Source organism: Hesperophylax consimilis, chromosome 7, assembly GCF_061612785.1.
Source record: "Hesperophylax consimilis isolate HC1 chromosome 7, BYU_Hcon_1.0, whole genome shotgun sequence".
Lineage (NCBI taxonomy): Eukaryota > Metazoa > Arthropoda > Insecta > Trichoptera > Limnephilidae > Hesperophylax > Hesperophylax consimilis.
The window spans coordinates 9,383,345-9,397,072 of NC_142842.1; the positions used below are offsets into that span (position 1 = coordinate 9,383,345).

The 13,728-nt window shown below is 33.9% G+C and overlaps 1 protein-coding gene across 1 annotated transcript; it reads right to left on the reverse strand.

Moving 5' to 3' along the window:
• Positions 1-9,378: 9,378 nt before the first annotated feature.
• Uev1A (Ubiquitin-conjugating enzyme variant 1A) lies at positions 9,379-12,296 on the reverse strand. The gene is made up of 5 exons (XM_089633695.1): positions 12,213-12,296; positions 12,035-12,072; positions 11,656-11,798; positions 10,199-10,324; positions 9,379-10,105 (listed from the first exon to the last, which is right to left on the reverse strand). Exons 2-5 carry the CDS (start codon positions 12,057-12,059, stop codon positions 9,965-9,967), a joined length of 435 nt encoding a protein of 144 aa, XP_089489821.1. The 5' UTR covers positions 12,060-12,072; positions 12,213-12,296; the 3' UTR covers positions 9,379-9,964.
• Positions 12,297-13,728: the final 1,432 nt, after the last annotated feature.

The window sequence follows — 13,728 nt, forward strand, 5'->3', positions numbered from 1 at the left end:
GGGAGTCGAATGATCTTGTGAAAATTTCAAATTAACCATCAGATTTGTTTCAAATCAGTTCAAAGTGAAAACTCTATAATATTAATAATACTTCCAACTTCAGTAAAATATTAGCAATATCAACAACTCTGGCCGCTAGAGGTGCTAGTGTAGCATATTGACTTTGACATTCCTTTTAATGACGGCAAATTTAATTTATTTAGTACTTGATAAAAATGTCCCAAAAGTAGGTTCTGTGTGTGCAGTTTAGGGATGTAATGATTACAAAAACACTCCAAATCGTTTTTTAGGATGCCAAAAAAACGTTAACAGGTTACATAGTTATAATTGTGGGAATTCAATTGAATTAATAATTATTTATTTATTTGCAACACATAATATAACTGTGCGCAATAAAGTTTAAGTTTAGACTTAAGGGATTCAATATACCGATTACTAAAGAAAATTTATTCCTTATTCAATGATTTAATTTTAATTCTACCAAAAATATGTTTAAACTAGACTTAAATTCAAACTAACTATCCTCCATTGGTCACCATGAAACAGGCAGCTGCCTAGTATGGTGCTCTAATGTATTTTCTCTAAATAAATGTATTAATTCATGTAACATGTACTTATAAATAAATAAAAAATATACAGGATGTCCGGGGGTAAAGTGCACTAACTTCCAGAGGTGATTCTACATGATGGTAGGAGTAAAAAAATATTTTTCCGAAATTCAAACTTTTTTTTCCCATACAAAAAAAATACCTACTAAAAATCTTTAGTGTGAGAACAAACTTACCTGATAATTCGCTGTGAAGTTGCGAGAACGGGGTGGCAACGTTGTAAATAGCCCGTATCCATTGAAACGCAAGTAAACAATAACATTACGCCTAGTGTTTGACGTTTACAATTATGCTACAATTTGTATGTTTTAAACCAAATTCAAAAAGAACTGTACTAAAATTAACAAAATGTAGTAACACTTTGAATGATAAAATTATTTAACTATTAATCACTTAGGACGGGTTGTTTCGGAGAATTTGAACAATTCATCAAATTTCAACGTTCATTTCCGGGTTCTGTGAAAGTCCTATTAAAGTTCTGTTATTATATCATTATAGGCTAGTTGCTTGACAAAACTGAAATTAAAACAGAACTTTAAAAAATCTTTCACAGAACTTGAAAATGAACGTTGAAATTTGATGAATTGTTCAAATTCTCCGAAACAACCCGTCCTTAATAATGTCATTGCTTTTGACTAATTAAACGAATTTTAAAAATGTCCACTTTCCATGTGTAATTTACATCATGTAGTCTGTAAACCTAATGAATGTCTGCTCATTCTTCGTGGGTGAAGCCAAACATTGTCACAGTGTTAAGTCTTTGGAGAAAACACGCACTGAATAAAGATGTTCTTTCAAGTGAGTCTTTAAATGCACACTAAAATAAAGACACACTACATTAACCTTTTAACCGCGTTAATTTGCTCCGTTTTATCTATACCCGTACGCGGTACATATTTTAAAATAGCAATTAAATGTCAAATTATAGCATTCTGGCATGATTTATTGGACTATATAGACAGAACAGATTATTCTCCAAAATATGATAACAAATCCTGTCAACACTCTTAGATGTTTATAAAAACAAAAATATAAAATTTCATACAAAGACGTACCGTATCTTTTGAATGTGGTCCCGCCATTCACTCGGCGTGTGTGTACTTAGGTGATAGACACAAGTGGGACACCATGAGCACTTATCATTTTTAGTTACGAAAACTTTTTCTAAAACTGAACACTTAAATTTTATGTCACATAATATAATAACAAAATTGGACTAACGCCATCCGTTGACAAAATTGTAAACTATAGCACTCGAAGGCGCAAAGAGGCTCACTTGATTATCGATGTTTTTTAATGAAATACAATTTTATTTTAGAGAAATTCTTGTAGATGTCAGCATCGTGATAATTCTACGAATGTTCAAGCGAGCGGGAAATAAATTTATGTCGAAAGACCGCTGGAATATCGGCATTCAAAGTTTCCGTATCAACTGTTGATACAGCCGCGTATGAGTATGGACTTTTTGCCGTAACAACAGTTGATACGGCCGCGTGCAAAGAGTTAACAAGTTTGGATTAAAACAATCAAATTTTTAAAGTTAAACACGTATAGATACATTTAATTATCAGATCCTCTGCGAAAAAAATAAAAGTTAAAGGCGGAATGACAGCTCTTGGGCGCGGAACAGTAGATTTAGCAACAGCGCAATGATAATGCAAGAACCACAATGCGGACGAATTTTACATTTGTACTACTAAAAGTATGAATTTCGAAAAGTCATTTATCTTTTTTACTTGTACTTCACATAGAATCACCTCCCGAAGTTAGTGCACTTTACCGCCAGACACTCTGTATACCCTTTAATATTAATTAGCCCGCATTAAAGTTTACATAAATAGAATTTTGCTAATAATTGTCATATTTTATTACCTTTCTAAACCATCAAAGACAGAGTAAATATGTAGTTGCTTTAATATTTTTTTGATGTATGAGCAAAAACAGCAGTGAGGTTGTTATGTAGGTTACCTAATTTTTTTCGTTTTCTATAATTTATTAACGTAAAATAAAGAAATAATATATAAAAATTCAGCCTGTGTATGTTTGCGCTCGCAAAACTCAAAAAGTTTCAACGATATCGCTGAAAATATCTAATTTTGTTCTTATTAGTGCTAGGAGTGCTTAGAGAGTGGTTTGAATGGTAGAATATGTCATGGGCGCCTGGGGAATACTTGACGCAATATCTGTGCACCAGAATGAGATAGAGTCGGATTAAAGTCAATGTAATGTAGTTTTTAAACTGTAACATTGTGGAACACAGTATAGTGGATGGTGGCAGAGTCGGAGACGCCCGAGAAAAACATTAGCAAAAGCGAAGCGTTTTGGAGTCTACTAGTTTCACATAAAATCCATTAAAATGTATGAAAGAAAACCAAGGGGCAAAACTCATGCCGATAGGAGGCGCTAGTGTAGCAAGTTGCCATCAGAATGTATGGGAAATATCAGAAGGTATTATTAATATTTAATGGTGTTGGGTTCAAGATCACACTTCTGGGGATTATCTGTTGCTGGATACATTTAGGGTTAACAAGGGCAAATATACGGGGTTCAAATCTGCCTCACTATTGCCTAGGAAAAAAGAGAATAATGCTTGTAAATCTTTCAGTTTCAGTGCCGGCAATCTACAAGCATTATTCTATGTAATTAACATTATTATGTAATCACATTCCTGAAAAATACAACAATATTTTATGCACCATATCTTTTATCAATTTGATGTAAATAATAAGTTGTGGTAAGTAGAGATCCCAAAATTCCCTTAAAAAAGATCTGAGGATCCGTTACATAAGAAAGGTACCAGCATCTTCATATTCTGTAAGTAGGCTACCTCCTGTGTGTAAATTTGATGATTTGAATAGATTCATAATATGCCATGAGAGGTACTATTCACGGTTATTTTGCTTAGGTAAGTTTTTATATTATGTATGTCATACAAAAATATGAGGACTGTGGTACTATGGCACTACATTGGGGTACTTTGTGAGGATGAAGGGAGCGGGGAGGGGAATTTCGCCATGCACCTAGCTATCCAAATTTGAAAATTAATCTTTAGGAGAGTGACTACTGTGTACGTGCATAAATAAATGTGCATACACCATACCGTAACTGCAGTACTTGTAGAATTCTCCTCATGTAAATTTATTAAATACTTTATTATTATTAATATCTGAATAATTCTGGCTATTTTGATATTATATTAATTAATAATTTTGATGTTTATAATGGGTGCATACTATGAATACAATTTTAAAAATTTTGAGGTAAAAAATCTCACTCTTAAAGAATAAACATACACACAAATTATAATATGTACATCTGATTTACTGAGAAAACTCAATACCTCCTTGTTTGCTGCCAGCTCAACCCATTGAGACCTTCTTTCAGAATCCTTGTGGTAGCTTGGTTAGCTATCAATGGCCATTGATGTATTTTATTTAGATAAGACACAAAGTGAAAAAATTGGTTCCACTTCTTGCGCTCCAATGCTCTAACAATGAACGAGCAGAAACAACCATATCCGGTCCACGCTCACCATTTATTGCATGATAATAGCGGAACATGTTTCAACATATTAATTAGTGTGCAATTTTTTTTTATATGACACCTCACAAGATTTCCCCTGTCTGTACAGTGTAAAGGTAGGGGAGCTATATAAGGATTTATCAATGGGGGTCTTTAAGAGGCTCGAATTATATGAAGTAGGAAAAACAGATGCCAGTAGCTCTTTCCACATACGGTTTTAGCCGTCTTACACAAAAACGGTTTAAAGAAGTCTCATGAAGCCAACATCAACGAGTGTTCAACCGGCGCACCTGGGATCGATGCTGTTAGCTCCTTAGAGCAGGTTCCAATACCTGTAGAACAGACTGAGTATGCCCACATTGAGATATTTATTTATTTATTAATGGACATCGTCCAAATTACAAAATAATAACACGAATAAAGTAAAATGAAAAATATAGGAGTAGACAAAGGTACATGAAAGCAAAGACATATGGTAGATATAAAGCATTAGGTTTTATATTAAGAACAATTAAAAACTTTGAATCTTTACAAATCATAAAACTATTGTACATATCCCTTGTTAGAAGCCTGATAGAACATAACTCCATAGTTTGGTCGCCCTTCTACAATGTACATATTCATAATGTTGAAAGAATTCAAAGAAAATTTCTACGCTTCGTCAATTTTAAACTTAACATCCCTTTAGAACACATAAATTACCAGTCATTATTGAATCATTTAAATATTCCGACATTAGAAAACAGAAGAAAAATAAACGACCTAACCTTTTTATTAAAATTATTGAACTCTAAATTCGATTGTTGTGAACTCCTGCATTTAATAAATCTACACATACCTACACGAACAACTAGGCAAATATCAACATTTTACATACATACATCTCATTCCAACTATAGTTTTCACTCTCCAATACAACGTTTACACAGTCTTGGTAACAAATACTTAAATAATATAAATGTATTTGACAATAATTTGAACTTGGCCAACTTTAAACGGAGTATGTGCGAACTATTTTTACCTAATTTGTAAACTATTGTTATATTTTCTTATTATCATTATGGTTGATTTTGTGGATTTTGGCAGATTTTATATTTTTCGTCTCACTTACTCTATCCATACCTATATTTTTAAAATTCTTATATTTTATGTAACATATTTTGTCAACTCTGATATTTTTTTATGTAACCTGTATTTTGTTAAGACTGATTTTTTTTTTTTTATAATTTTTTATATGTAATCTGTATAACTAAAAAATAAAGATGTACATTATTATAGGTAAAAGCCCTATGGGCGTTTAAATAAATAAATAAATAAATATAAGAAAATAAAGTGACAAGTCGAATCAAGTCAAGAATACGCCGTGGGTCAGGACCACAGGACACTTATAATATTCCGTCACTTGTTTAGCGACTGGCAAAAATCATTTAGACTTATCCCAAAAAAGTTATGGTTTTGACTTGAGTTGACCAGTCTACACATTCTGGACAATGGTGAATAATATCCATAATTTGTCGAATGATGGTTGAGGAAGAGCAGTTCATTATTTCTGAGTCTTTGCGAGAGGATATTGAAGGGAATGAGTTGCAGTAGCGTAGGTGAATCAATAATACCATTTATAATTTTGAAGAAGCAAATGAGGTCATTTCTTTCCCGACGGACTTCCAAAGGAGAGAGGTTTAGAGTTAGTTCAATTTCATCATATGAGTATTTGCCTTTTTCTAAACCTAGCCTCCTAGCAACGATGTTGAACAGATTCAATGCGTCGAATGTGGACAGAATAAAAAGGAGACCAAATAACACAAGCATATTCAAGATGGGGGCGAACCAAGGAGCAGTAAAGAGTTCTAAGGGTATTTACGTTTTTGAAGTCCAAAGTGATTCTAGTGATGAAACCAAGTAGCTTGAGGGATTTATTAACGATTGCATATAGATATAATGAGCATTAGAGATAGCAATCGGTCTGTTAACTCATCAAAAGTTATTTTTACTGAAACTCACAGTAACTGAATTAATTTTTTTGCAAATTCGTTCTGAATTTAGTTATGTACTAAATGTGACACATTTTTTTTGTTTTTGTATTTATTTAATACAAATTTATTTTAACAGATGATTTTTTTTAATAATTTAAAAAAAACCGTATGATGACAATGCACACTACAGTGTAAAAATAAATATTTTGTTGAGCAGTATAAATTATGGTGGCCCGGAGGGAAGGCCTTCGGAGATAGCCAACTTTAATTGTGGCGGCTCGGAGGGAATAGGTTAACAATGGATTGTCAATCAGGCAGACTTCCCTCCTTTGCACAGAATCAAGTAGGTTTATCAAGTATTGTGGGGTTCCAGCCCCAGGTGGCTCCCAAATTCAATTATTGGGGTTACTTGAGATTTGTATAGGGTTATGTAAGACTCCCAGTTTCTTGGAAGCCAGATTTACTCGGGCTTCTCTATAGAGCCCCGATACTTGAGTACGTCTGATCGGAGGCAGATCTAAGACTCAAAAGACAGTCAGCAAACATATCCATGGGGCCCTGTTAACAGCTGCATGATTTTTCTATTTTTTTGTGCGCGATGCGTGATGCACAGGGAGTGAAAAATTTGTTATAACTCTTACAAAGACACGGAAAAGCGCTGCAGGCTGCCAATTGGGGTATCTTTATGGTTTGGCCAAACAGAATGGAAAATTTATTATAACTCTCACAAAGACACGTATAGCGCCGCAGACAATTTTTTTACGTGGTATCCCCAGTTTGGGCACCTTTTTGGTGAAGGGGAAGGGAGCGGAATAAGAATTATTACCTTCAAAGGGCACGGAAAAGCACAGGTGGTGAAAAATTTTCTAAGTATGTACATATGTAGAAGGGCAAACCAATTCTTTCGATTTAGTTTTTTAAGTCAGAATCCCAACAATATTTAGATGGAAACCTTTTAGTATTTTATTAAATGGAAATCTTTTAGTATTGTTAAAAACAGAAACCTTTAAAATGTATCTGTATGTATGGCTAGTAGCCGAGTAGACAAATGCTTCGGATTCCCTCCCAGCCGTAGCGAGTTCAATCCAATACTAGCTAAGTCCCCCTGATGGGGAATTACATAAGCAACATTTTCCGCTTATCTAGAAATGTGAAATATTTTTTTCACATTTCTACATTAGTCCTGTGTCCTCAATGAATATCATTTTGGCATCTAGTCAGGGCCCCCTCCAAGGTTAGGACCCTATAGAAGATTTCAATCAGCATTTGCTGAAATTCTGACTGTTAGATCCACCTCTGGGTCTGATATGCTTACTCATAGCATTTCAATGGAGTCTTTATTGGGGAGGGTGCTTCCAGACAATTGCACCAGATTGATTGATCTCCCGCTTTGCCAAAATCAGACACGTCTGAGTTTTTGAGATGTTGAAACTGACCAGGTTGGCCTTACCCTAGGCACGAACCTTTTCGAGGTGGTGGTCAACTTTTTGTCTTAAAAGTTCCCAAGCTGTTCGGACATCATAAGTGGAAGGGGGCTTGTTAAAAAGATAACCCTCATCAACGATGTTGTCATCAGTGCAGCAATGAATGCAACAAAAACAGCGTTGACGACAGCACAGATCCTTGTGCCACCCCCGCATTGATTTGATGCCGAGAGAAAGAAGAGCCGTTAACTACGGTTTGAATTGTTCTTCCTTTGAGAATCTCCGCAATCCAGCTATGCAGTAATACCTCTAATTGTATATCTCTGTCAATGGCACACATTTGATACAAATGTGATTTTTTTAGCCCTTGGCTGGTATGCACAAATACTAGTTGCCTACATCTGCTGGATTTATTTATTCCACTGTTGGGAGGTTGAACCATGCTGACTTCCAACTAGGTGTTTCGGACAGTTTTGCAGTGTTCATCATCAGGGCTCATGTGTAGTATACTTTGTGTAGGTTATAGCATTTCCTTGCAGGCAAAGCTGGGTTTTTATCCATCGTCCTTATAAATGCTTATCTGAGGGGCGATTCCACCTCTACTTAAGGATGAGGAACTGTCCTTAACAACTTTTTTGATAACTGTGCTTTATTATCACCTGCACACCTTAGAGGAAACATTACTAGGGGCATGTCCTCAGTATACCTATCCTCCTCGGTTTGACTTTGGCATAGACTGGAGCGAGTGAGACAGCTGCGTAGTGATTATTTCACTTTGTGCCAAAGTCAAAATGAGGGGTCAGGTACGCTAAGGACATACCTCTAACCAAGGATAAAGCACGGGAATCCTCCAGTTTTCTCAGAATTGTCCTAACCGTTTGATTGCCAATCGTCGATTTGTGTTTTAACGAAGATTGCCGATCGTCGATTTCCGTCGATTGCGTCAGTCGTGTTCTGATTCGCGCGTACGTCGGGTGTGGTGCTGCGGCGTTGGTAAATATTATTCAAATATTATCTTAATAGTTGCACGATCGTAGTAAACCGTTTAAATTTCAGATTCATTTATTATCTTTTTTATTTTAGTTAATTGAAAAAATATAACGTCGAGGGCGTCCTCTGAAATGTCTGACAGCGGGAGCGACGATTTCCACTCCTCTAATTCAAGTTCGAGTAAGAGTAGCTCTGATGAGAGTGATGTCATACCTGTGTTTCCCAACCGCAGGAAGCGAATTTCCAGTAATTCTTCGGATCATGACCAAGAAATGGAGAGTAACACCGGAAATTACTCATTTTCAAATGTACCTCCCGGAACCAATTTTTCTACCGAAAATTCTCATTTTTTCGAAACGCCTGGACTTCGGGATCCTCCTCCGCGTGATTCTAAACCAATATCATATTTTGATTTATCGAAATCCTTGAAAATTCAAAGAATTTATGGGGTTTTAAAAAAATATATAGTTTCATAAAAAATAATGTTTTTTTGGTGGCATTTTACAAGCAAATGTATGAATTTTTTGGCACTCAACGGTTAAACTTAAAATTAACAACTTTTTCGTTAACTGCGATTCCGGTTCTCTCGATTGACAGCAAAAAAGTAGTTAAATTTAAGGTTAATTCCTTATCCTTAAGTAGAACTGCAATCATTTCCAGGTGCTTATAGATCTCAAATGTTTTTGTTACTAGACAAGCTCGATAGAAGTTTTGGACCTTCCCAGTATTTCAAGTTGGGAAGAAATGTTCACCTATTAATTGTGTTGTCTGGTTGACAAAACATTGTATGAGAATCTTCTTTCTTTCAATGCCAGTAGAAGGTAATTATGAATCATAGTTAAAATGAAATAATAAACCAAACCATTTTACAAGTGTATATATTTAAAGTTAAATTATAACCTAATTAGCCACAGCATAACGCATATTGAATAATCAATACATTCATAGTTTACATAAGGCTTTTAATATTTTGATAATGAAGCGTTGTGGTAAAACTAAGATTTAATGTTGTATTATGCAAATTAACATGAAGAGTGCCATTATTTTTGATTGCATTGTCCAGCCATATATATTTCTATTGTTTTCCCTCACCGTTCATTTATTCCTATTACCAAAAAAACTAAATTAATTAACAATTTATTCATTCAAATTGAAAACATTTTTTTTTTTTGCAATTTTGATAAGAGTTAAATTTGGTGACATTTATATTACATTAAATATTAGTATAAAATGCAAGAATCACAAACTATTCATTCTCATTGAATAAGGAATAATATATATTAGTATATAGAAAATAAAAACTTATACCTGAGGTGTATTGCTAAACATAATGTACAATGAACAAAAATAATGAAACAATCAGAATTGATTGAGGAATTAAATCAGCGACGGGTTAGGATTATACATTCTTAACAGATAAGAGAAAATGTGAGGTCAGGTAATCCCGCTAGAATGTGCTCCCTTCTGGGGGTTGGGACAGCTTCATGTTCTCTTTCAGGGTCATGATGCGGCGCAGTTCGTGCAACACGATCTTGATGGTGTAACCGCGCTGCCAACTGGACAGGATCGGCACTTGCCTGTGGTCCACCTGCACATGGGTAAGGTATCCATTTGTCGTTATTTCATTAATGGCATCATATTTAGCTGATTATTCTACAAATAAGTGAAATTATATACGAACCACGCCATTAGAAGTGTTGATACAATTCATATTAATCCTAGACATAAATTTGACTACCGGAGCATCATCAGGGTATCTCGGGCCACACTCAATTTTCAATGAATACATCCTATTTTCATAAGGAGTCTGAAATGATAAAATTACATTATGCATAAAATGTGAAAGTAACATTATTATAAAATTCATGAGTTGACAGAAGTTGAGTAATAAAACACAATGGGACTTCAAGTTGAGCTAACCAGGTTAAGTATGGTTCAATTTGTAGCAGTCTATTTGTGAATGAGCTGATAATCGTTGATAATTTAGAACGGTTCTCCCTGGTATGTTTCACCACTTATCAAAATTATAAAAGAGAAATTAAAATATCATAAGAAATGGAAAAATATTAAAAACAAACCTAGCTGACTACCAAACAGAACTTGAAAATTAACTTTTAAACTTGATGAATTGTTCAAGTTCTGTGAAACAACCCTACAAAACACATGAATAACAAAAAAACTCACTAGCATTCCTTAAGTTATCATCACTAAAACATAGAAGAAATAACTAAAAATTCCTATTCAAAATCATCAACAATGAATACTTTCTAGAAAACATTAATTTCTACTATCCATTATCCCACATTAAAAAACTAACTACACACGATATTCGTTTTTCAAAAGCCCGTGTCGTGATGGAGGACTTGACCAGCAGAGGAATTGTACTGCGATGCCAATTCAGCCGCTGGCCAGTTGTGTTATTTTTATATTTATTTAACTTTATCTATCTATAACATAAAAACTAGCCCCTTACTAATAAACGTGTTTTAAATTTTACACAATGATAAACAACCATTTACCCTACATTAAAGATTGTTTTGTCAGTTGGGTAAAATTTAAAATATGTTTTATTAGTAAGGTCCTTAATTTCTTTTTCAATTTCACTTCCCATTTAATTATTTTGTTTCCATATTTAAAAAAAATATTTTACTAGCGGAAATTTTACTGGTTGATGTAACCATGAAAACATTCCGTGCGTGTAAATGTTAATTCAACTGTATGTTTTCCGCACGTGAAATAGCACAAACCTGCATTATAAAAGTGTTATATAATTATCTTTTCCAATAAAGAAAAACTCTGCGGGTTATGAATTTATCAAATTAATCGTACTGTTAATGGGGAGAGACATCGTTACACAATAATATTGTTTAGAATTCTCATAATCAGTAGAAATAAAGATTCTTAAATAGCAAATATAAAGTTAAAAGTAGAAATAATTTTACAAAGAAGATTTCTCCGATAGTAGGGCAGATGAAGGCTCATGAACCCCAGGCTCCCATAGCTATCATACACCTCAAAATAAACATCAGTTCTCTTGTAAGGCTTCTGCTGTTTATCAATTAATCTCATGTGTTCAATGTATTTCGTATGTATAATAACAGTTGTTGTTTATCAAGAAACAAAAAAATAATAATTTACCCTTGGGGGGCCAATAATCATCCCAGTCCAGTGTGTTAGGGTCATGTCATCATCGTTTTCCAGTCCCCAAGAAATGGTTCCATCTCCAACACCCTTTTGACCTTGCTCTAACTCTTCCAGCAAACGGAAATTGCGAGGAACGACTGTGAAATGAACATTACAAATTAATATCCACAAATTAATGCGAAGCTCCGGCGTTCAATGCATTATGGAATGAAACATGTCACAATAGTAAGGGTGGGGTTATACGGAAAATACTCCTAACTCGAGATGTATACATTCTCAATACTATTATTGAAATGTTATATGTAAATGTATCGAGGTATTTCCTCAAGAAAATGAAAGACTAATGAAATTAAGACGAAGTAATATTGCTTACCAACGCCTGATGACGGCAACGCCATGATATCGCAAAATCTGCGGAAAAAACGAGATATGTTTAAGGAAATAGATAGATTATTGATTTAAACTATGAAATATCTTAAACTGGACACTTTTATTGCAGGAATTTTATATAAAAATCACAATAAAAAGTTATAAAATGTGCGGCTATCTACCTTTTTCGACCTTCTATTAAAGCGAAGTTTCTTCGCAATGTATACCAGCGTACGAAAAAAAATTGTTGTCGAACCTATTTACCCCGGTATTGATTTGTAAACAGAAATATCACTAGCGTTTTCTACTCATTATTCAAATTGTAAACATTCAACTTTCTTTTATAAATTTGCAAAAAAAAAATCGATTAAGAATAATGAAGTCAGATTGAAACATTCAAAAACGATAGATTTTTCATCGAAGAAACGAGGCTTCCAAGGCTTACAGTCAACCATAAATAAACCAATCACCAGTCAACTGCTACAATGAAGTTTAATCATAATATTTTAAGATACAACATTAATAATAACTGTTATAAATTTAAGATAAGAAAAAAAATTTATAACTCAAAATAAAATCACTTACAAAACATGAAAAGTCGCCTCGGCATAAATAAACCCCCCGGTGTCATAACATTATTATCAGTAAAATAAAACTGATAACTATAAATAACTACTGATGGTGGTGGTTAACTAAAGGCATACTAATGGTAGGTTTTGTAACAAATAACTTATTTTCTTAGTGAGAGAATCTTTAAAGCGGATTAGAAAATATTTGAACACTTTCTTCAAAATATATATATTTTTTCAAAGATTATTACTTCTTGTAAAACATTTTTTTTGTCATTTCAAATAAAATTACAAGTATCGTAACATTATTGGTCATTCAAGCATGGACCTAAAAAGCCTTGGACGGAGCAAATCAAGAATAATTTGAAGCCGCGGGGTGAGGGGGAAGATGTATGAAAAATTCCAAAACCTACTTCATTTTTTAATGACTTATCCCATTGTTTGTCTCATCAAACACCCCCAAAAAATCAAAGCCGTTATAACTGCATTAACAACAACAAGAAATAGTTCATTATGCACCACTTTGCAAACAAATCAGTTCAAAAGTTAGTCATACAAGATGGCTGAAAGGTAATTTCCCCTCACCCTAGATTTTGCTTCAATGCCATTCATACAAAATCACACTAATGCTCTGTCCGGGGCTTTTTAGGTACATGAATTCAAGAAAAATGCTCTATGCTTGAGAGGTTTATTTGCTCTATGCTTAAAATGAAATACGTGTGGCGTTAAGTTGGTATTTAGTGTCTCCGCCGGTTGGATTGATTTGCAACGCTCGTGTCGATTGAGTTTATTGAGATTCCTAGCCTGAGAATTGACTAATATTCAGTGTTACTAGATGCATTGTTTTCTTGTTTTTTGGGCTATTATTTAAACCTCTGGGATGTTTGAAAAAAACATGTCTCCAAGACATGGTATTTTTACCGGTCACCAAATTATGCACTTTTGAGTGAAATACGAGTATTTTTTTTATTTCACCTATTATTTTATGTTATTTTCACACTACCTTATCTATTTTTACAAAGTTATTTCATGCATATATCGTAGTATCTATTAAATTAAACCATTTCACGTTGATAATGCTTAAATCTAATCATTGTAATTCCCGCCACAAGTTTTATTACTATAAATA